Source organism: Rhinoraja longicauda, chromosome 14 (genome assembly GCF_053455715.1).
Source record: "Rhinoraja longicauda isolate Sanriku21f chromosome 14, sRhiLon1.1, whole genome shotgun sequence".
In the NCBI taxonomy this organism is placed as follows: domain Eukaryota; kingdom Metazoa; phylum Chordata; class Chondrichthyes; order Rajiformes; family Arhynchobatidae; genus Rhinoraja; species Rhinoraja longicauda.
Window position 1 is genome coordinate 38,682,863 of NC_135966.1, and position 23,291 is coordinate 38,706,153.

General features: G+C 44.5%; 1 protein-coding gene across 1 annotated transcript; it reads right to left on the reverse strand.

Moving 5' to 3' along the window:
• Positions 1 to 7,808: 7,808 nt before the first annotated feature.
• LOC144599772 (uncharacterized) lies at positions 7,809 to 17,567 on the reverse strand. Its single transcript, XM_078411008.1, has 5 exons — positions 17,441 to 17,567; positions 16,133 to 16,393; positions 8,720 to 8,782; positions 8,254 to 8,297; positions 7,809 to 8,122 (listed from the first exon to the last, which is right to left on the reverse strand). Exons 1-5 carry the CDS (start codon positions 17,565 to 17,567, stop codon positions 8,054 to 8,056), a joined length of 564 nt encoding a protein of 187 aa, XP_078267134.1. The 3' UTR covers positions 7,809 to 8,053.
• Between the last annotated feature and the right edge of the window lie 5,724 nt (positions 17,568 to 23,291).

A 23,291-nucleotide genomic window follows, 5' to 3' on the forward strand; every position in this document is an offset into this window, starting at 1 on the left:
CCACACAATGGCAGAAATTTGGCTTGGGGCTGTAATAAGCTGATGTCAGTTGCATGCTGATGGCAGATAATTATGAGAAATGTGACACATCTGTCCATAAATTGGATTTTACCCATTTCTCGTGCACTAAATGTGTGCTACAGTTTGTCCTAGTACCCAATCAGTGCCCCCCTAAGTGGTGAGACTGAACATTAAAAGCAGGCTTTGTTCATTCTGTGCCCTCAAACATCAGAGCAGTTGTGTCATGGGCAATGGTGTCAATGGGTGGTGGTTTCCAGCCTCTAGCACACTCGGCAGGGCAACCTGGATAACTTCACCAAAGGCTGCAGTGAGGGGAAGACACGTGTCTTCACTGTGTCTGATCACACTGCCGTTCCCTGTAATATCACCCAACAATTGACCAAGCACCTGGGAACTAAATTTAGATGTGTGGAAATGCATCCCAATTTTTTCTGGAAATTGAAAATAATCAGAATGGCAAGTTGGTTTGGAAAATGTTTGCTTGTCCTTTCCTGTTCTCAGTCTTGTGAAATGTGACTTGGAATGCAGCAGAAGATAGTTGGGATTGGTAATATAACATAAACATGTAATAAATGTTTTACAAATTCCTGCTTTTGTAAGCTCCAATTGCTTTGGAATCTGCAAATTCTATCAGTCATTACTTTGATGCTAACTGTCTGAAACTTCACAAAATCCCGAACTGGTGACAGTTTCATCAGCTTTTGCAGTGTGGATAAGTGTGAGGTTATCCACTTTGGTGGTAAGAATAGGAAGGCAGAGTATTATCTGAATGGTGTCAAGTTAGGAACAGGGGACGTACAACGAGATCTGGGTGTCCTAGTGCATCAGTCACTGAAAGGAAGCATGCAGTGAAGAAAGCCAATGGAATGATGGCCTTCATAACAAGAATTGAGTATAGGAGCAAAGAGGTCCTTCTGCAGTTGTACAGGGCCCTAGTGAGAACGCACCTGGAGTACTGTGTGCAGTTTTGGTCTCCAAATTTGAGGAAGGATATTCTTGCTATTCTTGCCTCAATAGCAGCGTAAGTTTACTAGTGTGGTGGGTGCGGTCACTGCGGAAATCAGGCCAGACGCCAGGTGAGTAGTTAATATACTTTATTTCCTAAGGCACCAAACACCGCACTCAAGAACTCGTGAGTCGACACACCCAAAACCTTTTATAGTCCCAGACCACCTGACCCAAGGGAACTGACCCAGGAAGTGACCTAATCCCTCCCGTCCACTGAGTGCCGAGTGGAATGACCAAGGGAGTGGCCTAGCCCCCGGGCGCCGCCACACTAGGTTAATTCCCGGAATGGCGGGACTGTTATATATTGAAAGACTGGAGCGACTAGGCTTGTCTACACTGGAATTTAGAAGTATGAGAGGAGATCTTATCGAAACGTATAAGATTATTAAGGGGTTGGACACGTTAGAGGCAGGAATCATGTTCCCAATGTTGGGGGAGTCCAGAACAAAGGGAACCGTTTAAGAATAAGGGGTCGCCTATTTAGAACTGAGATGAGGAAAAACTTTTTCAGTCAGAGAGTTGTGAATCTGTGGAATTCTCTGCCTCAGAAGGCAGTGGAGGCCAATTCTCTGAATGCATTCAAGAGAGAGCTAGATAGAGCTCTTAAGGATAGCGGAGTCAGGGGGGTATGGGGAGAAGGCAGGAACGGGGTGCTGATTGAGAATGATCAGCCATGATCACATTGAATGGCGGTGCTGGCTCGAAGGGCCGAGTGGCCTCCTCCTGCACCTATTGTCTATTGTCTTTTGCAGTGCTCACAAGATATTTTCCACTGTCCCAGAGAAATTATTCAGTGCAATCATCTCGTCTCATTCAGGACATTTAATGTGCAGTGTGATGATCACAACCATCTTCATTATAATTTTCTCTCTCATTGCTAATCTCACCAGGAAGAATTGGTCAGTGACTTTCTCAGATCACTCAGGTTCTCAGCAGATGTCATGGCTTGTGAGTCATTACATTTCTCGGTGAACTGTTAGTCAGCTTGGAATACGAGAATATGTTCCAATCCTGCACCGCAGCAAAACAATGCTGGTGTATCCAGCCCTCCGACACGAGGATGGTCCTGAACAAAACAGGCATCCGGTACATTGACCATCACCTGTACAAGGAATGGAGATCATAAAGACAACAAAATACAGGATAGTATGCAAAACTAATATTTTCACTGTACTGCAGTACAGGACAATAATCAACCAACACCTAAAACTGTGCCCTTCCCTCAAGACAATGACCACTGGGGCGGAACTCGAGTGTAAGAAAATAACTGCAGATGCTGGTACAAATCGAATGTATTTATTCACAAAATGCTGGAGTAACTCAGCAGGTCAGGCAGCATCTCAGGAGAGAAGGTATGGGTGACGTTTCGGGTCGAGACCCTTCTTCAGACTGATTTTACAACTTTTAATGGAAAGTCCTTCAGTGTGAAATGTAGGAAGACTGAAGTCTGAAGAAGGGGCCCCATTCGAAACGTCACCCATTCCTTCTCTCCTGAGATGCTGCCTGACCTGCTGAGTTACTCCAGCATTTTGTGAATAAATACCTTCGATTTGGGGTAAATCTGGCAGCACTGGATATTTTATCGATTATATTTTCTTCACTAGAAGTCCAGGGGTGGAATTCACATCTCTGGGAAAGTGACGCCTGGGTTCAAGTCCAGTCTCGATGAGAATAGCACGTTTAGAAATGTTAATCTATTCCTAAACTTCATTGTTGTAAATCACGGCTGATCCGATCGTGACCAAGACACAAACTCACCCATTAATTGTAAAAAAGACATTTTCCTCACATTGTCTCTTTGCAGCAATGATTTTCTCAGCGTGGTCTGTATCGTGGAATCTTAGGTGATACCTATAAATTCTGTAATATTACCGTGTACTAATTTTACGGTCACATCGAGCGAGCATTTCAGCACCACAAACAGCGCCTGGCTGCCGGAAAACACTGGCATCCTGAACTGTGCTGTGGCCGCAGTCACATGAGCCACGGCTGTGTCCAATTACCCAGAATTGATCAACTCACCTCCTTCTTATCAACCCAGGCAGTTTCAGTACGGGGACAGGAAAGAAAAGGGAGAGAAAGTGGAAGGCCTTCTATTAAGTGCCTCATTTCACAGGCTCGGAAGAAGCCTGAGACCGCCAGCACCTCCTGTTGAGGCCAGAATGAGCTGTTGGGACAAATCCAAGATACCAGGTGTTCCTCACTGATGATGAAGGACTGCGGCCCCGTGTGGACCCGGACCTTCTTGTCACTATCGTCTGTCATCATAAATAAATCATATCACGTGAGTTCACCCTACAGAGAGTGTCAGTGTAGTCATTTTTGACCTGGGATTATGACCGATGCCACAACCCATTTACTTGTTGTTTGTGTCCTCTTTCACAACATACGAGTCATTTGCACATTTAGCTGCAGTGCACTGTTAATGCTGAGTGTAAATAGTTGAGACCTTAGCACTGAGACCACACCTGTAACTGATTGCCAATCCAAACACGACACCCTTTTTGTCAGTTTTAAATGTAAATTAAAAGCAAATTCGAGCATTTCTGAAACGTAAGTGTTCAGTCACTGATATGTTTAAAAGTTAGACCACAAAACCTATGTTGAATAATAACTGGTCTTTTCTAAGGTCACCTACTGTAGTTCTCATCATGTCATGGTCTGTGATGGACCACATCATTCATTACCCTGTAGCAAACTGCCCAAAGTGTGACTCTAAAACCAACATCTGCTGCTTTATGGTTCATCACATGACCTAAAGTGAGGTCAGTTAGTCAAAACTAGGGGAGTTTAATTTAATATCTTTGGTCGGGACTCATCGTTGGACTAATTCTGCTACCTAACTCTAAGGAAAGACCCCAACTGAAACATCACCTATGCATGTTCTCCAGAGAGGCTGCCTAACCCATTGAGTGACTCCAGCACTTACTTTTTTTTAATGTTATGGTTTAGGTACAGGTGGCAAATAACTGGCTGGAAGTGCAACCCAGAAACACCCTGTAACCTTTGGCACATTAACCTCGTCTACCTCCAAGAAGTGAGAACACAGTCCAGGCCCAAAGTGTTCTCCAATCATTTCCAAGGATGAGGCTGTGCCATCAACAGGAGCACAGAATGGAAATAAATTACATAGTTGTTCTGCACTTCACACGGCAACTGCTCTTGAATTCCATTCACCACAGTGCATCACACAAAGTGGATGAATCAGCTCAATGGACTTCTGATTTTCACCACCAGCCACCGATGGGAATCTGTGTCAATGGAATACACTGTGGTCAACTACAAACTTCCCTTTGGGTTGTGGTGCGATGCTGCAAGTCTGTTGTTCTGGCATCTCCTCCTGACAACTAATATTTCTGCTGAATTACCAAAAGTTAGGAATGGTTAAATGCCATATGCACGGGGACCAGAACAATAAAAATCTTACTTGCTGCTGCCTTATAGACACATAACGATCACACAAATAAATCTATAATAAGTTCAATGGTTTAATGGTTTCTTTATAATCACGTGTACTAAGTTACAGTGAAATACTTTATTTCTAACATACACCTGAGCAAGACGATCCCCGTATATGAGCACAATCCCCGAGTAAGTACAGAATGTTCACAACAGCCCACTGAGACCAAATGCAAGAAGCAACATTTTGGCACCATTTTGCAGTCCTAGCTAGAGCTGGCCACAAAGGCCTGTTGCAGCCCTCTCCTCCACTTTGGTCTTCCTGCAAACTGCTATCCGTATAATATTGTTAATTATTCCAGGAAAACCAGACCATGATAGTGCAAGCTAAAGTATCTAGTGCAACATTATTAGTGCAAAAGCCTTAGGTAGTTTGTTACTGTCAGGGTTGTGGTTAGGATTGTGCAGGGTGCTTCACAAGCGATTTTACTTCTTCCTCCCCAACTCTGGTTCCTCTTATGTTTCCCACATTGTTACCATGGAAACCCAACATAACTTGAAGGAATAAAAACAAACTATTGGCGGAACCCATCGGGTCAAGAAGCATCTGTGGGAGAGAGGGATTGTCACGGTTTAGGCTGAGATCCTGAATCAGGAGTTAATAACTCCAGCAGTTTGTGCTTTCATCAAGATTCCAGCATTTGCCGTCGTTTGTGGCTGCATAAAGTGAAGGAAGGAAATCGCCTCAGCTTTTAACACGGCACATTGTAGCCATCAGGACTCAGTGTCAAATGTAATAATTTTAGGTAGTGAGCTACTTCACACATGCCTCTTACATTTCTAGTATTCAGTTGTTTGCATTCTTATCTTCTTGTATTTCAGGTTTTATTCTGCTCATCTACTATAAACTTGCTCTCATACACCGCGACCACTCTCTAGCAAATGGAATCATCACAAACACGCTGAAAGCACTTGGCCCAGGTGGAGTCCCCAGCTGTTTCCTCTGGACCCGTGCAGACTAGGTGACAAGAGTATTTGCAGATATCTTTAACCTCTCCCTCATCCTATCTATGATGTCCACTTGCTTTAAAGAAAACATCACCATTCTTCTGGCAGGAACTGCCTAGGTTTATAAAGAGGAGGCTGAGGTGCAGGTGAGTTGATCTCTTTCTGGCGAATTGAGCACAGCCGTGGCTCAGTTGTCTGAGGCTACAGCTCAGTCCAAGGTCCCGGTGTTTCCCAGCAGCCAGATGCAGAGAGTGGTGGGGATGGGAAGATGTGACTGGTGGTGGGATCACGCTGAAGGTAGCAGAAATGTCAGAATAATGTGTTGGATGTGGTGGCTGGTGGAGTGAAAGTTAACTTTATCCTGGTTCCATCTGGGCTGAGCAGGAGTGAGAGCAGAACTACAGGACACAGAGGAGATGTGTGTGAGGGATCCATCTACAACAGCAATGGGAGAAAACATATTTTTTCCAAAGAAAGAGGATATCTCGGATGAGACCCACTTCCTCTGTGGCCAACTTGGTTCATTGATTTGCTCAGTCAAACCTCAGTCATTTCCAGAAATGTTTCTGAAACCCACATGGTCATAGGGTGAACATGCTAACTCTGCACAGACAGCATCTGAGGTCAGGATTGAACCAAGTCTCTGGTGCTGTGAGGCAGCAGCTCTACCAGCCACCGAGCTATCCACTACACCACTGTGCCACGCACAAGAGCTTGGCGATGGGGGACTCATCAATCTTTTGGTGCTAAACGAATCGAACAATCTCACACCACAATGGACATGGACACCTGTTGCACAATCCGGTGTGAGATTGGCACCATGAATCCCAGGCCTGGAACAGATCACATCAACCTGCCCAAGGAGGAACCTCAGTTCTACGCTCACCATGACAGGAGGCCAAGGAATGGAGATTGAGAAGAGATGTCTTCATGCAAACCTTCCAGGTCAGATGATGGAAAGTGAGAAGCTGGTCACAAGACTGAAAAGTAGACTGAGAATAATTGCAGGCTTTGCCCAGCCATGTTGTCGTGCTGGCTGGTTTCATCCAGTAGATGGGTTGTTGCTCTAGAGTACAGTGTCTGCAATCTTCTTGAATCCAGGAGTTGTGCTCTGATTCTTTGTCTTGCAAACCTTCCCATGAATGGTGAAAATAAATTATTCGAGGGGAATGAGAAAGGCCGCCACCCCATTATTGCAAAATTGTTAAACAGCAATATAACAAGATTTACAGATATCACCTAAGGATGAAATATTCTGTCCATGATTCGCAGTAATAGCAATGTGAGGAAAGTAAGTTTACAGCAATTAATGAGCGATTATCAGTTTTGGTCAGATTCACATCAGCCATAGTTTATAACATTGAGGTATGTGCAATATTAATGTCTCAGTACTCAAGAGAAGACTTGGTCTGTGTCCCAAAGGCTGAAATTTGTGGTATTCTAGTTTTAACTGGTGTGGAGCGATTTCAGTAATATTAATATAACAATGGATGTTATTATATCTTTCCTCTCTATGCTATGATCAGTTACTCATAATCAACTTTAGGGTCAATCTTTCACAGTCCCTTGATGTACAACTTCAGTTCATCCTTCCCAACTGCAATGGTCTTGTAGCTGAGACACTTCACATTCAGGTAAATCTTGAGTGGATGTTATCAGCTGTATCTGCAGGTCCCCATTGAACTTAAACTCCATTGTGCATTTACCCTTCCCCTGGCCAGAACAAATTAGGAATTCAACCCAAACTCTTCCTTTCCCTGTCTGTCCGGATACTACTGTTGTCTCTTTGGTCTTGTCTGAGTTTCACGTCGGCTTCCTTGCAGCCTCATCCCACTCCCGTTCCGCTCCTTCCTGAGCGATCTCAGTGAAGGTGCCAGCCTGCAGCAGCATCACCTTCCACAACCTCCTCGCAGTACCCTGTCAGTCCCAGAAATGGTCACAAAACCCTTTGAACAGAATCTTGTGATCTATTACATTCAGTTGAGGGAGCAGACAAAATGCTGGTGACTGTCCACTCCTCTGACAGTCCAGTTCTCCCTCATTCCTACACCTGGCTGATAACTAGGATTTTTGAGTTTCAGTTAAATCATTACTGTTACTTATTACAATTCAAAATACAAGTTGAAAGGACACTAAAATTACCTGCAATGGTGCATTTATTTTGCATAATGCATTGGCAATCTTTGACAGAACAACTTCAGATGCTGAATACAGATGTTCAAACAATGTTAAGAATACTGGTGCTGATTTGTAAGTCATTTGTTAGTAACTGCATTGATCCGCTGAAAGCTTGGTGCAATGTTAAATCAGAGCTTTCTATGTTGTTGAAAAATGAAGAATTCAGTTCACAAAAATCCTACATTCTATATTGCTATCTCAGGGAGAGGAACATATGTGTCCACCTTTTGCTTTGGATTGTTTGCATTCACAACTAAAATGATCCCTCTGGCCATATTTAAGGTTCTCCCCAACCCCAGTGCTCTGAGCCCCATCATGGCCTTTCCCCCAGTAGAAAAGACAAAAGCTACAGCAGTTGGAAAGTAAAAAATTCAGTTCACAAAAAAAGCTTAATTCTACATTTCCGTCTCAGGGAGTGGAACATTTTTTTTCTTTTCATTCACATCTTTGTTTGTGCTACTTGTGCATAGATGACCGATGAATTGTCATTCCTTGAAAGAGCCAGGTACTAAAAGAGAGAATAGCAATCACGTTTACACAATTTGTTGGCATATATTATATCAGCAAAAGTTTGCAGAAGCTTCCAGAAATTGAGAATGCACTACTTGGTATTTCACTGCAAGGAATGAATGTACTGACCATATCTGTCTCTTGGTTGGAGGGTGATTTTCCATCACGGCGCCCTGTGATAGTTGGAAACATCACAATTAAAGGATGACACTGGTGGATCACACTGACAAAGGACGTAGTGGATGGAATACAAATGTCACAAACATCCTGCTTTTCACTTCATGATAAAGAATCAGCAAGACATTGATGTTCAGAAATCTCAATTGCAATCTGTCGTCGTGACATCAGCTCAGATATCCGTGCTCAGATCTCTGGAGGGGTCCTGAACCCACTCAGAGAAGGTTGAAGTATCAACGGAGTCTCAGCTGATTGTTCTAGAACATGTCAATGGGCAGCATGAGGGACATAGGCCCAGGATTGCCGAATGCGGTTCTAAGATCCCCAAACATTCAAGATTTCAGTCCCAGTGCCAACAATCAGCAACTTGATAGAAAGAACTAAAAAATGATTTAAAAAAAGAAAAATAGTGATTTACCAGTTGGCGTTTTTTTCTGGAAGTTGATAGATCCATAATGGATATCTTCTGTTTCTGCAGAGACTGAAATGAAGAATCAATGTATATAAATGTCAAGGCTTTCGTTTAGTGTAGGAAGGAACTGCAGATGATGGTTTAAACCGAAGACGGACACAAAATGCTGGCGTAATTCAGGCAGCATCTCTGGAGAGAAGGATGACGTTTTGGTTCTGAAGAAGGGTCTCGACTTGAAACATCAACCATTCCTCTTTCTAGCGATGCTGCCTGTCCCACTGAGTTCCTCCAGCTTTTTAAGGCCATCATTTTGACTAGTCTAGACTAGACTACTGAAGTACAAGAAAGGGCATTATTGGTTGTGTGCTATCCAGTCAAGGAAAAGTATAATACACGAATACAATCAAGCTGTCCACAGTGCATAGATCAAGGAAAACAGGTACAACATTTAGTGATATATAGAATATTGAAATCTAATAAAGTCCGATTACAGAGAGCAAAATAAGAATGGGATTACTTCTAAATTAAATTAAGATTAAATATTGTTCCAACAAATTTGTCTCTATTGTTGCTGGGAGCTTTGGGGAAGAATTTTCAGCACTTAGGTTTGTAGAGGATGACGTTTAGGGGAATGGCCAGGCCCTTGGAGATGTGGCACTGAGGCAACTCAATGGGCCAAATGGCCTCCTTCCATGCTGTAACCCTCTGTGACTTTCTCAAACGCCACTGTTGAGCCATCAGTAACCCAGGGCTCAGCCTCCAAAGGCACACACTCACAGGTGCGATTGTGTACTGCAGTTCTGTGAGTGAGGTTGCAGTGAGCTTGGATCCTGTAGGTGATGAAGATTAGAGACACCCATTGCTCCTGCCGATTAGCTGCGCTCCAGGGAAGATTTGTTGAAGTGAGGTGAGGAGAGACGGAGAAGGGATTGTCAATGATGACAAGTCAGCACTTGACCTCAGAGTGAACTGGGATGGATCAACTGGTTGGAATTATGAGCTACCTGCAATTGTACAGCAGATGGGAATTGAGTTACATTTCTTAAAGCTGCTACATTTGAGAGATTCTTCACAATCCATCTCATTTGGCAAGATGGGGAGGTGTGTTGCAACCTCAGATCCAACTGTACAACAAATCTCCAAATTATCCCATCATTGTATAAAATCATGCGAGGAATAGATCAGGTGGATGCACAGAGTCGCTTGTCCAGAGTGGGGGAATTGAGAACCAGAGGGCATAGGTATAAGGTGAAGGTGGAAAGATTTTATAGGAATTTGTGCAATTTTCATGCAAAGACTGGTGGGTGTACGGAACGAGCTGCCGAAGGAGGAAGTTGAGGCAGGGCCTATTGTGACGTTTAAGAAGCAATTAGACAGGTACATGGATAGGACAGGTTAGAGGGATATGGGTCAAATGCAGGCAAGTGAGACGAGTTTAGATGGGACATGTTTGTCTGTGTGGGCAAGTTGGGCCGAAGGTCTTGTTTAATACTGTATGACTCTATGACACTATTTAGTGAAAGTCTTCCTCTTTCATTTGGTCTTCCAAAGTGTAACACCTCACATTCTATCTGCCATGTATCAACCCATATTTACAACTGATTAATATCCTGCTGCATCCTTCGACACTTGAGTTGTCCTTATGTTTAGATCATTATCATCATCATATCATCATATATATACAGCCGGAAACAGGCCTTTTCGGCCCTCCAAGTCCGTGCCGCCCAGTGATCCCCGTATATTAACAATATCCTACACCCACTAGGGACAATTTTTACATTTACCCAGCCAATTAACCTACATACCTGTACGTCTTTGGAGTGTGGGAGGAAACCGAAGATCTCGGAGTAAACCCACGCAGGTCACGGGGAGAACGTACAAACTCCTTACAGTGCAGCACCCGTAGTCAGGATCGAACCTGAGTCTCCGGCGCTGCATTCGCTGTAAAGCAGCAACTCTACCGCTGCGCTACCGTGCCGCCATAAGTATCAAAAAAATTATAACCATATGTAATCAATTATTCTATAGTCCATAGGATCAGGCTTGGTGATACAGCAGTCTAAATTACTTGTTTTCAAAAGTTACTCCATGTTACTAGTACATAATCATGTTGGGTGGATCTGAGCACTTCTAAAGGATTATTACATTGTCACAGATTTCCTGGACATTAATCAAGGACCATCTGAGAATACCACATTAGTCTAAGAAGCACAGATTTCAATTTGATAAACTGAATTAATGCAAAGATAGACATGATTAACCAATTGCATAATTTCCCAAGCAAAAGTAGTCAATGGGTTGAATGGAATTATTTATTTTATAAAGAGGAAACAGTGAGTGTAAATAAGTATCAGGATGTCTTTAAGAATTGAGTGTTCCATGTGTCGGAGACCTTGATGAATTGTTGCACCAGGCACTGCTGTTTAGTTGAGAGCTACTGCCGTCAGTAAAGAATGTTCTGTTCATACCCTCGTATCTCACTGATAGACTCCAAGTGACATAACATCGAAAGACACCCTCACACACACCAGATTGAAAGAGTATCTGAGCATATAATTGAAACTGACACACCACTGCCATATTGTGGGATTGCCGCCAAATTGGTTCCACCTGATCAGAGATTATCATTGTGATTATTTGTAAAACTAAGATCTTTCTGCTCTCTCAGTTGGACACAAACAACCTCAACGCAAAGGAGATTGGTCATGACAACATTGGTAGCTTAGACATAATAATGTTTTAGCAAACTGAAAAAAGTGAAATCCACCTTCTCAACAACAGAAACACAAACACATTTATGCATCTAATCCCAGTAACTGTTCTTTTCTCTTCAGCACATTAAGAAAATTGTCATTGCAAGTTTTTAGAATCATGTGCTCATTCAGAACTTCATCATGCACCTTACCTCTCCATTTACAAATTCCCAGGAACAACACCACTGCCAGGATAATGACGAGCAGAGAAGCCACGATGCCAATAATAATAATAATTTGCTTTGAAGTGAAATTATCTGTCAGAAGAATAGGGACAGATGTCACTTTGAGTTTCTAAACACAATCTCCCAAATGTTCTAGGGGCTGGAGAACCTAGGGTGATGGAGGAACTGAAGGAAATCCACATTAGGCAGGAAATGGTTTTGGGTAGACTGATGGGACTGAAGGCTGATAAATCCCCAGGGCCTGATGGTCTGCATCCCAGAGTACTTAAGGAGGTGGCTCTAGAAATAGTGGAAGCATTGGAGATCATTTTTCAATGTTCTATAGATTCAGGATCAGTTCCTGTGGATTGGAGAATAGCAAATGTTATCCCACTTTTTAAGAAAGGAGGGAGAGAGAAAACGGGTAATTATAGACCAGTTAGTCTGACATCAGTGGTGGGGAAAATGCTGGAGTCAATTATAAAAGACGAAATTGCTGAGCATTTGGATAGCAGTAACGGGATCGTTCCGAGTCAGCATGGATTTACGAAGGGGAAATCATGCTTGACAAATCTACTGGAATTTTTTGAGGATGTAACTAGGAAAATTGACAAGGGAGAGTCAGTGGATGTGGTGTACCTCGACTTTCAGAAAGCCTTCGACAAGGTCCCACATAGGAGATTAGTGGGCAAAATTAGGGCACATGGTATTGGGGGTAGGGTACTGACATGGATAGAAAATTGGTTAACAGACAGAAAGCAAAGAGTGGGGATAAATGGGTCCCTTTCGGAATGGCAGGCAGTGACCAGTGGGGTACCGCAAGGTTCGGTGCTGGGACCCCAGCTATTTACGATATACATTAATGACTTAGACGAAGGGATTAAAAGTACCATTAGCAAATTTGCAGATGATACTAAGTTGGGGGGTAGTGTGAATTGTGAGGAAGATGCAATAAGGCTGCAGGGTGACCTGGACAGGTTGTGTGAGTGGGCGGATACATGGCAGATGCAGTTTAATGTAGATAAGTGTGAGGTTATTCACTTTGGAAGTAAGAATAGAAAGGCAGATTATTATCTGAATGGTGTCAAGTTAGGAGGAGGGGGAGTTCAACGAGATCTGGGTGTCCTAGTGCATCAGTCAATGAAAGGAAGCATGCAGGTTCAGCAGGCAGTGAAGAAAGCCAATGGAATGTTGGCCTTCGTAACAAGAGGAGTTGAGTATAGGAGCAAAGAGGTCCTTCTACAGTTGTACCGGGCCCTGGTGAGACCGCACCTGGAGTACTGTGTGCAGTTTTGGTCTCCAAATTTGAGGAAGGATATTCTTGCTATGGAGGGCGTGCAGCGTAGGTTCACTAGATTAATTCCCGGAATGGCGGGACTGTCGTATGTTGAAAGGCTGGAGCGATTGGGCTTGTATACACTGGAATTTAGAAGGATGAGGGGGGATCTTATTGAAACATATAAGATAATTAGGGGATTGGACACATTAGAGGCAGATAACATGTTCCCAATGTTGGGGGAGTCCAGAACAAGGGGCCACAGTTTGAGAATAAGGGGTAGGCCATTTAGAACGGAGATGAGGAAGAACATTTTCAGTCAGAGGGTGGTGAAGGTGTGGAATTCTCTGCCTCAGAAGGCAGTGGAGGCCAGTTCGTTGGATGCTTTCAAGAGAGAGCTGGATAGAGCTCTTAAGGATAGCGGAGTGAGGGGGTATGGGGAGAAGGCAGGAACGGGGTACTGATTGATAGTGATCAGCCATGATCGCATTGAATGGCGGTGCTGGCTCGAAGGGCTGAATGGCCTACTCCTGCACCTATTGTCTATTGTCTATTGTCTATAAACCATCATTCCAAAGCATTTCCAACCTTCCAGCTGCAATCATGTGGCCTAGTTTATAATTAACCAGCAGAGTCCAGAGGTCCTGGATTTACTTTCTGATCTAGGTTAACAGACCTCGCTCAGGAAGATCTGAGAGCTACAACTGTCCTCAGTACCCATCAGTTAGAGACCGGAAAGAAATTACACAAGGTTATTGTTCCTGTTTTCGATTAGGCAACCCCGTCTGGCGTGAGATGTGTGCGGATAGCTGGATCTGAGTCAGCTGTGATGCTGCCCATTGTCCAACGGGTTCTAGAGTTATAAACTCAAACAGCACGGAAACAGGACCTTCCCCGTTAATTGCTATATATCAACTAAGATGCCCCATCCACTCGAGTCCCACGGACCCGTTTGGCCCATATCTCTCTAAACCTTCATTATCTATGCACTTGCCAAAATGTTTTTTAAATGTTGTTATTGTACATGCCTCAACTAACTCCTCTGGCAGCTTGATCCATATAACCAGCACCCTCTGTGTGAAATAGTTGACTCTCAATTTCCTATTAATCTTTCCCTTCTCAACTTGAACCTATGGTTCTTGATTCCCTTAAAAGACTGTGCATTTACCCCATTTATTCCCCACATAATCTTATACATATTTATAATATCATTCCTCACTTTCCTGCCCTCCACAGAATAATGTGCAAGCCTGGTAACTTCTCCCTATAGCTCAGGCCCTCAGGTCCTGGCAACGTCCCCATAAATCTTCTCTGACTCCTTCCAGTTTAACTAAATCTTTCCTATAGCAGCGTGACCAAAACTGAACACAATACTCGAAATGCGGCCCCCATCAACTTAACATAACATAACACTGTAACATAACATCCCATCTTCTATACACAATACTCTGACTGATGAAGGCGAATGTACTGAAAGCCTTTTTGACCAACCTATCTATGCGTGAAAAATGCTATATTGTACGCAACAAGGAATGTCCAAAATAGCAGAATGGTGCACAGATTGTAGTGGAATCTGAAGTAGTGTAAATTCAATTTTTCAGTTTAAAAATACTTTGACAGATTCTCACAAAACATTTTCAATAAGCAACATTAATTATATTAATCTTTCCACAGATGCTCTCTGACCTGATGAATGATTCCAGCATTCTCTGATTTTATTTCATATTTAAACAGACATAGTACTTTTTCTTTTTATCAGGTACTAGACCAACCTAGTGCTATTTCTCAGTCTGGTCTGTGGAGTAGTGAATATTGTGAAATTGTGTGGACATTTCATAGTCTCCCAGTATAATCAAGCCTTCAATTGGAAAAGTGGAGGGGGGGCTGGGTGACCCAACAATGAACAATGAAGATGGGGCTGAGGAGGGCAGGTTTATTTGCAAACAGCCAGCAGCCAGCTCCAATCATCTATGGCAACAGGAGTCAGAAGGTGATGATGGAGGGTTGTTTTTGCACCTGGATGCCTGTGACTAATGGTGTCCCACAGGGATTGGTCCTGGGACATTGTTGTATCTAATCTACACAAATGTTTTAGCAGTGGATTAAGGTGACAAGATTAGTGAAGTTGTTGATAGTGTGGACAGTGGTCTTATTCTGCAGAGAGATGTCAATGTGTTGGTGAACTGTGCTGAGAAATGAAATGGATCTTAATCCTGACATTTGTGAGGTTATGTGTTCTGGGGGCACAAGTGAGGTTAGGACATACACAATGAATTATAAGGTCTGACAAACTGTTGAGAAACAGAGGGACATTGGAGTACATCCATTGTTCCTTGAAAGTGGAAAAACAAGTAGATAATGTGGTTGGAAAGGCATACGGGATGGTGTGTTCATCAGTCAGTACATTGATCACAGAAGTAAGCAAGTTATGCGGCAGATGTGTAAACTTTGGTCGGGCCTCAGCTGGAGTACTATATGCAGTTCTGGTTACCAAATGACAGGAAGGATATGATAGCACTGGAGAAGGTATGGAGGAGGTTGACAGGATGCTACCTGGGTTGGAGCTAATGAGCTCTGAGGAGATATTAGAGAAGCGAGATCTATTCTCCCTGGAGTGGAGGACTCTGAGGGGGCATTATTGACATGTATAACTGGTCAACATGGATGAAATGGGTAAGAGGCCCATTTCCATGCTGCATGATTCTGCGATTCCAGTTTGTAACACCACAGGTGACTGGACTGCTTATGTAAACAGGGTGGGAAATGCACCAGAGCTATAGATATCTTTATCATCCTGAGGATCTCAATCCAGACAATGTCACCATTCTGCGTCTTGATGTCCGGAACACACCAGGGTCCAGCTGTGTTCAGGATGTGGAGGGCCATTGAGATGCTCTCTCTGTGTTCAGCATCAGTCAGTGTGGGCATGATGGACCAGGAGCAGTGATTCTGGCAATGGGCCTGGTCCAGGGTCCAATGGAAAGGGTCTGTTTTGTTGACAGGACCCAATGCTCTGTCACCTTCCCAATAGCATCAGTGACACATGGAAAGGTGAAGTTTCAATATCCACCCAGGGGCACGGAGTCCATACTCCCAGGCACTGCACTAGAGCAGAGCCTCCCACACGGACTGTAAAGGAGAAGTGAGTGCTGGCAAATAGTGCAATAAGTCACATCAAAATGTGACCCTGATTGTAAGTATGAAGCAAAAACCCTGAGTCACTCACCACTGGGCTCCTGATAGTACGGGACAAAAAGCCGGGGCAGGTCCTTATTAAACAAACCACATCTCCAGTTCCCTCTGCCTCTCTCAGCTTTCTGAATAACCAGACTCTGAGATTTATCTTCTACATTCAGTGTCTTTTCTCCAACACTTTTGCCATCACCATTGATCAAAACCAGTCTCATTGACTCAGTGACGTGAGACACAGAACAGGTCAGGGTGACGTTGTCTCCCTCAGTCACTGCATCAGACGGTTCAGCTGTGACTGTGGAAACAAGCAGGTTGTTTAGATTTTAAACAATTAGTTCATCAGTAAAATCAGTGGCAGCATTCTGTCTCCTACCTTTCACTGTGATTAGATCAATGGTGAGAAATGGATATGTGTCTGTTGAACATGTGTAAACTCCGGTATCTTGAAACAAAACTGGGACAATCCTCACACTGAAATCCTCGCCATTTAAGTGTCTCACTGAGGTCACCAGTCGATTCCTGAAAGCGGACTTGGTGACATTGATGGGCTGAGAGAGGGTTGCTGATGCTATTACTTTCTCCTGGTCTTTAAGGCGACGAGATTTCCAGGTCCACACGTCAGAATGATGGTCGGAACTAGGAAGAACATAGCAAATCAGCTGAACGTCACTGTCATCTGTGCTGGAGCGGTAAAGTATGTGACGTTTGCTGTATATGTCTGTATCAGAGAGACAAAAGCATAGATCTTTCAGCATCACAGTTACTGAGGCACAGCGAAAATCGGGTAAAAATTCACAACCTGATTTTTAAGATTCTTTGTGTTTTTTTCAGCTGATAATTTTCAAAATGTGACTTCTTGCATGAATTCCGCAACAAAACACCAGGTTTTTCTAAAAATAAAACAGTAATTTATTCAGATTTTTGCTTAATTTCTGACATTTAGGGTCGCCCGCACACACAGACTGTCCAGGAAACATCCCGGAGACTCTCGAGAGCAACTAAAGACCAGCACGGGCCCCTCCCGGCTCAGCTCTTGGTCAGAGGTTAGACATTAACACGGTTTCACTTTGTGACCTGTTACATCACATGTCTGGCCCAATACACATACCAGGCCACCGTCTCCCACACTGTCACAGATCTCATCACCTCTGACGATCACCATTCCACAGCCGCCAACCTAATCGTCCACCAGCCCCTTACTGTCTCTTTCTATCTCCTGTGATACTCCACAAACAGATCTGCCCTGGCAGACCCATTGTTCCTGCCTACATCCGAGACATCTCACATGCTTTTCAACACTTCAATAACTTTCAATTCCGAGGATCTGGCGCCTCATCTTTACCAGGGACACCAGCTCCATTTGCATCTCCATCTCCCACCGGGAAGGACTCAGAGCCCACCGGTTCTTCCTTGTTCAGAGTCCCAATCTCTTCCCCTCTACCAACACACTCCTCCGCCTGGCAGAACATGTCCTCACCCTCAACAACTTCACTCTCGACTCCCCTATTGCCAGAGTGAGGCAACACACAAACTGGTGCAACAGCAACTCATATTCTGCTTGAATAGCTTGCAACCCAAAGATACAAACATTGAATTATCCAGTTGTGTTGGAAAATAACTGCAGACGCTGGTACAAATTGTTGATATCACAAAATGCTGAAGTAACTCAGCCGACAGGTAGCATCTCTGGAGAGAAGGATTAGGTGACGTTTCGGGTCGTGACCCTTCTTCAGACTGATATCAGGGGAGGGGGGGGGGACAAAGATATAGGTATTGGAGTGGGAGTGGGAATGGGAGTTGAAGTGCTCAGCCACCGGGAGATCAGGTTGATTAAGGCGGACTGAGCGAAGGTGTTGAGCGAAACGATCGCCCAACATGCGTTTGGTCTCGCCCTCCCACTCCCAGTCTGACCTTTCGGTCATGAGTCTCCTCCAGTGTCATAGTGAGGCCCACCGCAAATTGGGGGAACAGCACCTCATATTTCGCTTGTGCAGCTTACAGCCCAGCGGTATGAACATTGTGTTATGGGAATAGCGCACCCGGTGGTGCAGTACCGGGGATATATTACCCATGAGGCTGTAGCCAGTGTGATCCTGAATTAAAATGGCTGAACCCAAGACTCGAGTGTAAAGCCTCTGTTAATTAGTTGTGTAGCTGTAATGTAGCAGGTTACAGAAAGGAAACACACTAACAAAACTTGGTGTCAGATCGGGGCCTGCTTCAGGTTCAATCGAAAGGACGACAGCAGACAACGTTTGTGAGTAATTACTGCTGAGAGACGACTGTGGGGCCTACATTGTTCCCATTGATAGAGGGGCGGATTTATCAGGAAAATGGAGCAGCTGAAGCCCCCTAGGCAAATGAATTTTGAGGCAAGGGACCTGCCAATGGAGTGGAGACAATGGAGGGAAGAGTTTGTGCTCTATGTTGATTTGAGCATGGAAGGGAAGGAGGACAAGACAATGAGGAAACTGCTAATGTACCTAGTTGGATCACAAGGGAGAGAGCTCTACCAAATGCTAGAGACACGGACGCCGGAGGGCAACGTACAAGAGGTTACGCTAGCGCAGGCACTCGATGCTTTCGAAAAGCATTGTCAACCCGTGAGGAACGAGACCGTCGACAGGTATAGATTCTTTATGCGGAGCCAAGAGAGAGGGGAGACTTTTGATTCATTTTTAATAGAAGTGAAGCTCTTGGCAGCTCATTGCGGATTCAGAGAGTTGAAGGATTCACTGATACGTGATAGAATAATATGCGGCATAAGGGATGACATGCTGCGGGAAAGACTTCTCCGAGAAACCTCAATTGACTTGGAAAAGTGTATGAAGGCATGCCAGGCTTTGGTGCTGGCCAAGGCCAGAGTTGATGTCCTGGTAGGGGACCAGCAACAATATGTCTGTGCAGTGAGACATGAGGGGAAATGATACCAGCCAACCATAGAGTGCAAATACTGTGGATACAAACATGAGAGAAAGAAGGAGAAATGTCCGGCATATGGCAGGGAGTGTTTCAAATGCCATCAGAAAGATCATTTTGCCTCACAATGCATGGAAAAGCAGGGGCAGCAGAAGAAAGAAAAGAAAGGGAAAAAACCTGTGCATGCAGTGGTGGAAGTGGAGAGTTCCAGTGATGAGTGTGATGACAGTCTAGAGGTGGTGCCTCTTGGGGAAAGCTTGATGAGACTGGTGAACCCGAAGAATGGAAGGAAATACAAAGTAGAGTTTGTAGTCCTGGAGGAAGACTGCATTCCAATCCTGGGAAGCAGGGCAGCCCAGCAGATGGGGCTCATCTCAGTGTGTACAGAGAACATAATGACACTGAATGGCAGTGAAATCCCTCTGAACAAGGAAAGATTGATAGCGGAGTATGCTGATGTGTTTGAAGGGACAGGTAAATTTGAGGGCAAGTACCATCTGCTGGTAGCTGACAGCATAACGCCGGTGATCCACCCACCACGAAGAATCCCTGTAGCCTTACGGAGTAAGCTGAAAGAGGAGTTAGGCAGACTGACAGAAGCGGAAATAATTGCCCCAGTGGAGACCCACACACCATGGGTATCCAGCCTTGTGTGTGTGGAAAAGCCCAATGGGAAGTTGAGAGTTTGTTTAGATCCGAGGGATCTGAACAAGGGGCTTAAAAGAAGTCATTACCCAATGACGACGATCGAAGATGTCCTCACCGACCTGAATGATGCCAAGGTCTTTAGCACGTTTGATGCCAAGAATGGGTTTTGGCATGTGGAACTGGATGATGAGAGTTCTCAGCTTACGACATTTAACACACCATATGGTAGATATAGGTGGAGACGCATGCTGTTTGGTCTGTCCACGGCTCCTGAGGAGTTCCAGCGACGACAGAACCAAGTGCTGGAGGGCCTGGAAGGAGTGAGGTCTGTTGCTGACGACATCCTAGTGTTTGGGAAAGGAAAAACGGCAGAGGAAGCAGAAAGAGACCATGACAGGAAGGTTAAAGCTATGATGGAGAGATGTCGTGACCGTCACCTGAAGCTGAACATAGAGAAGGCAAAGCTGAAGGTGAAGGAAGTCACTTTCATAGGACATAGAGTCTCTGCTGCAGGACTGAAACCAGATCCAGGGAAGGTAGAAGCCGTGCTACAGATGCCTAACCCAAAGGATGTCCAAGGAGTTCAGCGATTTATTGGCTTTGTTAACTACTTGAGCAAATTCCTTCCTGGATTAAGCGATCTATGTGAACCGCTGCGCAAGCTGACACAGAAGGATGTAGTTTGGTGGTGGGCACAGGTGCATGACAGGTCGGTGATGGACATAAAGAAGCTAGTAACTGCCGAGCCAGTGCTCAGATACTATGATCCATCCAAGGAGCTGACAGTACAAGCCGATGCGTCAGAAACTGGACTTGGTGCGGTGCTGATGCAGGAGGGCCATCCAGTTGCCTATGCCAGCAGGGCCCTGACGGATGCAGAGACCAGATATGCACAAATAGAAAAAGAATTGCTGGCAGTGATGTTTGGTCTAGAGAGGTTCCATGTGTACACATATGGAAGGCCAGTGAATGTGCAGTCAGACCATAAGCCACTGGAGATAATCGCCACAAAACCACTTCATCGGGCACCAAAGAGATTGCAGAGGATGCTGGTGAGGATGCAGACCTATGATGTGACAATAAGATACAGACCAGGGAAGGAGATGCAGCTTGCAGATACGCTGAGCAGAGCGTATATACAGACTGGCAAGACGGACAAGACCATGAGAGAACTGGAGACTGTAAACCTGGCAAGGCACATCCCAATAGCACAGCCTCTGCTAAATGGCATAAGGGATGCAACAGGAGAAGATGAGACTATGCAGAAACTGCAAGAGGTGATCAAACGAGGCTGGCCAGAGAACAAGAAGGATGTTGACCCAGAGCTCATCTCCTATTTCCATGTGAGGGACGAGCTGAGTGTTGGAGATGGTCTCATATTTAGGGGAGAGAGAGTAATCATCCCTAAAGCCAGGAGATGCGACATGCTCACAAGAGTACATGATTCCCACATTGGTGTGAATGGCTGTCTAAGAAGGGCAAGAGAATGTCTGCACTGGCCCGGAATGAGTGCAGAAATCAAGGACTTCATAGAAAAATGTGAGACATGTCAAGCTCAAGGGAAAGAGCAACCAAAAGAAACGCTGCATTCCCATGAAATTCCAGAGAGACCATGGGCGAAGGTGGGTGCAGATTTGTTCCACTTGGATGGAAGGAACTATTTGATCACTGTGGACTATTTCTCAGGATATTGGGAAATAGATTATCTAGAGAAAACACTGGCAGTGAATGTCATCCATAAAATCAAAGGCTAGTTCGCAAGATATGGAATACCAGATCAGCTCATCACAGATAATGGGCCACAGTTCACAGCTGAGGAGTTCAAGAGTTTTACCAAGAAGTGGCAGTTTGAACATACGAGCACATCACCCTATTATCCACAGAGTAATGGAAAGGCGGAGAGCAGTGTGAAAGTTGTGAAGTCATTGCTGAGAAAGGCTAAGGCTGCTGGAGCTGACCCTTACCTGAGCCTACTAGCTTTTCGCAACACACCAACACCTGGCATGAGTAGCAGTCCAGTTCAAAGATTGATGAACAGACGTACCAGGACCATTCTACCGACTACTCAGAGGCTACTCAAACCTGAAATTCCGAAAAAAGTAAGAGATGAGTTGAGAGCAGCTAGAGACAGACAAGCAGACTACTACAACAGAGGATCTCAAGATCTGATTCCCCTGAAAGCTGGCGATCCAGTTCGAGTGAAGCCGACCGATAAACGACATCAGTGCTGGAGGAAGGCTGTGGTTGTAGGCCGTGTTGCGCAACCCAGATCTTATGAAGTCAGAACTGAGGACGGCGTCATCTATCATCGGAATCGGCGCCATCTGAGGAAGACCAACGAGCCATTTCATCGCGTTGATGTTGACCTAGATGACCTGGTGACGTTGCCTGAACTGGAGCGAGACCGTCTGAGGAAGACCAACGAGCCATTTCATCGCGTTGATGTTGACCTAGATGACCTGGTGACATTGCCTGAACCGGTGCGAGAAAATCGACCTATGAGCCGACCACCAGTCCCCAGGGAGCATCAAACCCTGACAACAAGATCTGGTAGATGCGTTCGAAAACCACGCTCTCTGCAGGATTATGTGCCCACATAAGGATAGGGCCTGTACATGTAGTTGAATATAGATGTAAAGGATATTAGGTTATGTTTAAAAAGTTAATGTTATATTTTTGGTTATAGTTTGATATGCATTGTTTTATGTAGAAGTAGTGGTAATGGCTAATAAAACTGAATAAATAAAAAGGGAAAGGGAATGAGGAACCAGACATGTGTTGTTCAAAGTTTAGATAATTCCGAGCACTGAACTGTCGCAGATCCAAGGGAGGAAAATTTGGAAGCTACTAAGGAAATGGATTGTCAAAGGCATGTTGGAAAGTGGACTGTTGGAGACATGTTGGACTCAGTGAAATAAGTTGCCATGGAAGAATTTAATTTAGGGCTATACATGTAAAGTTCCTGTACATATCTGTTTTGTAAATAAAGGGGGATGTTATGGGAATAGCGCACCCGGTGGTGCAGTACCGGGGATATATTACCCATGAGGCTGTAATCAGTGTGATCCTAAATTAAAATGGCTGAACCCAAGACACGAGAGTAAAGCCACTGTTAATTAGTTGTGTAGCTGTAATGTAGCAGGTTACAGAAAGGAAACACACTAACAAAACGCATTGAATTCTTTAACTTTAAATAGCTTCTCTGTCCCTCTCTTACCCGCCCCTTCCCAGTTCTCCCACTGTCTTCCTGTCTCCACCTATATCCGTTTTTTGTCCCGCCCCTCCCCCCCTGACATCAGTCTGAAGAAGGGTCTCGACCCGAAATGTCATCCATTCCTTCTCTCCAGAGATGCTGCCCGACCCGCTGAGTTACTCCAGCATTTTGTGATACCTTGAATTATTCAGTGTTTGGTTACTAACATGTGAACAAATTCCTCCCCCCACATTTCCAATTCCCTCAATCCGCTTCCACATATATTACTTCCTCTGACATCACATTTCATGTGTCCTCTCTCGTTATCATATCACACATTTTTTTCATAATTTCATCTCTGGCCTTTGCCCGACCATTTTCTAATCAACACCCCCCCCCCCCCCCCCTCACCTCTCACCTATATCGCCCGACC

Bases quoted from the DNA above. Each gene is read 5' to 3' on its own strand.
- LOC144599772 (XM_078411008.1), bottom strand. From the start codon at position 17,567: ATGTTCTGCCAGGCGGAGGAGTGTGTTGGTAGAGGGGAAGAGATTGGG. The intron at 8,783-16,132 runs GTGAGTGACTCA...TCTTCATTTCAG, and splicing joins GTACTATCAGGAGCCCAGTG to TCTCTGCAGAAACAGAAGAT. The intron at 8,298-8,719 runs GTAAATCACTAT...CAACTATCACAG, and splicing joins CCAGAAAAAAACGCCAACTG to GGCGCCGTGATGGAAAATCA.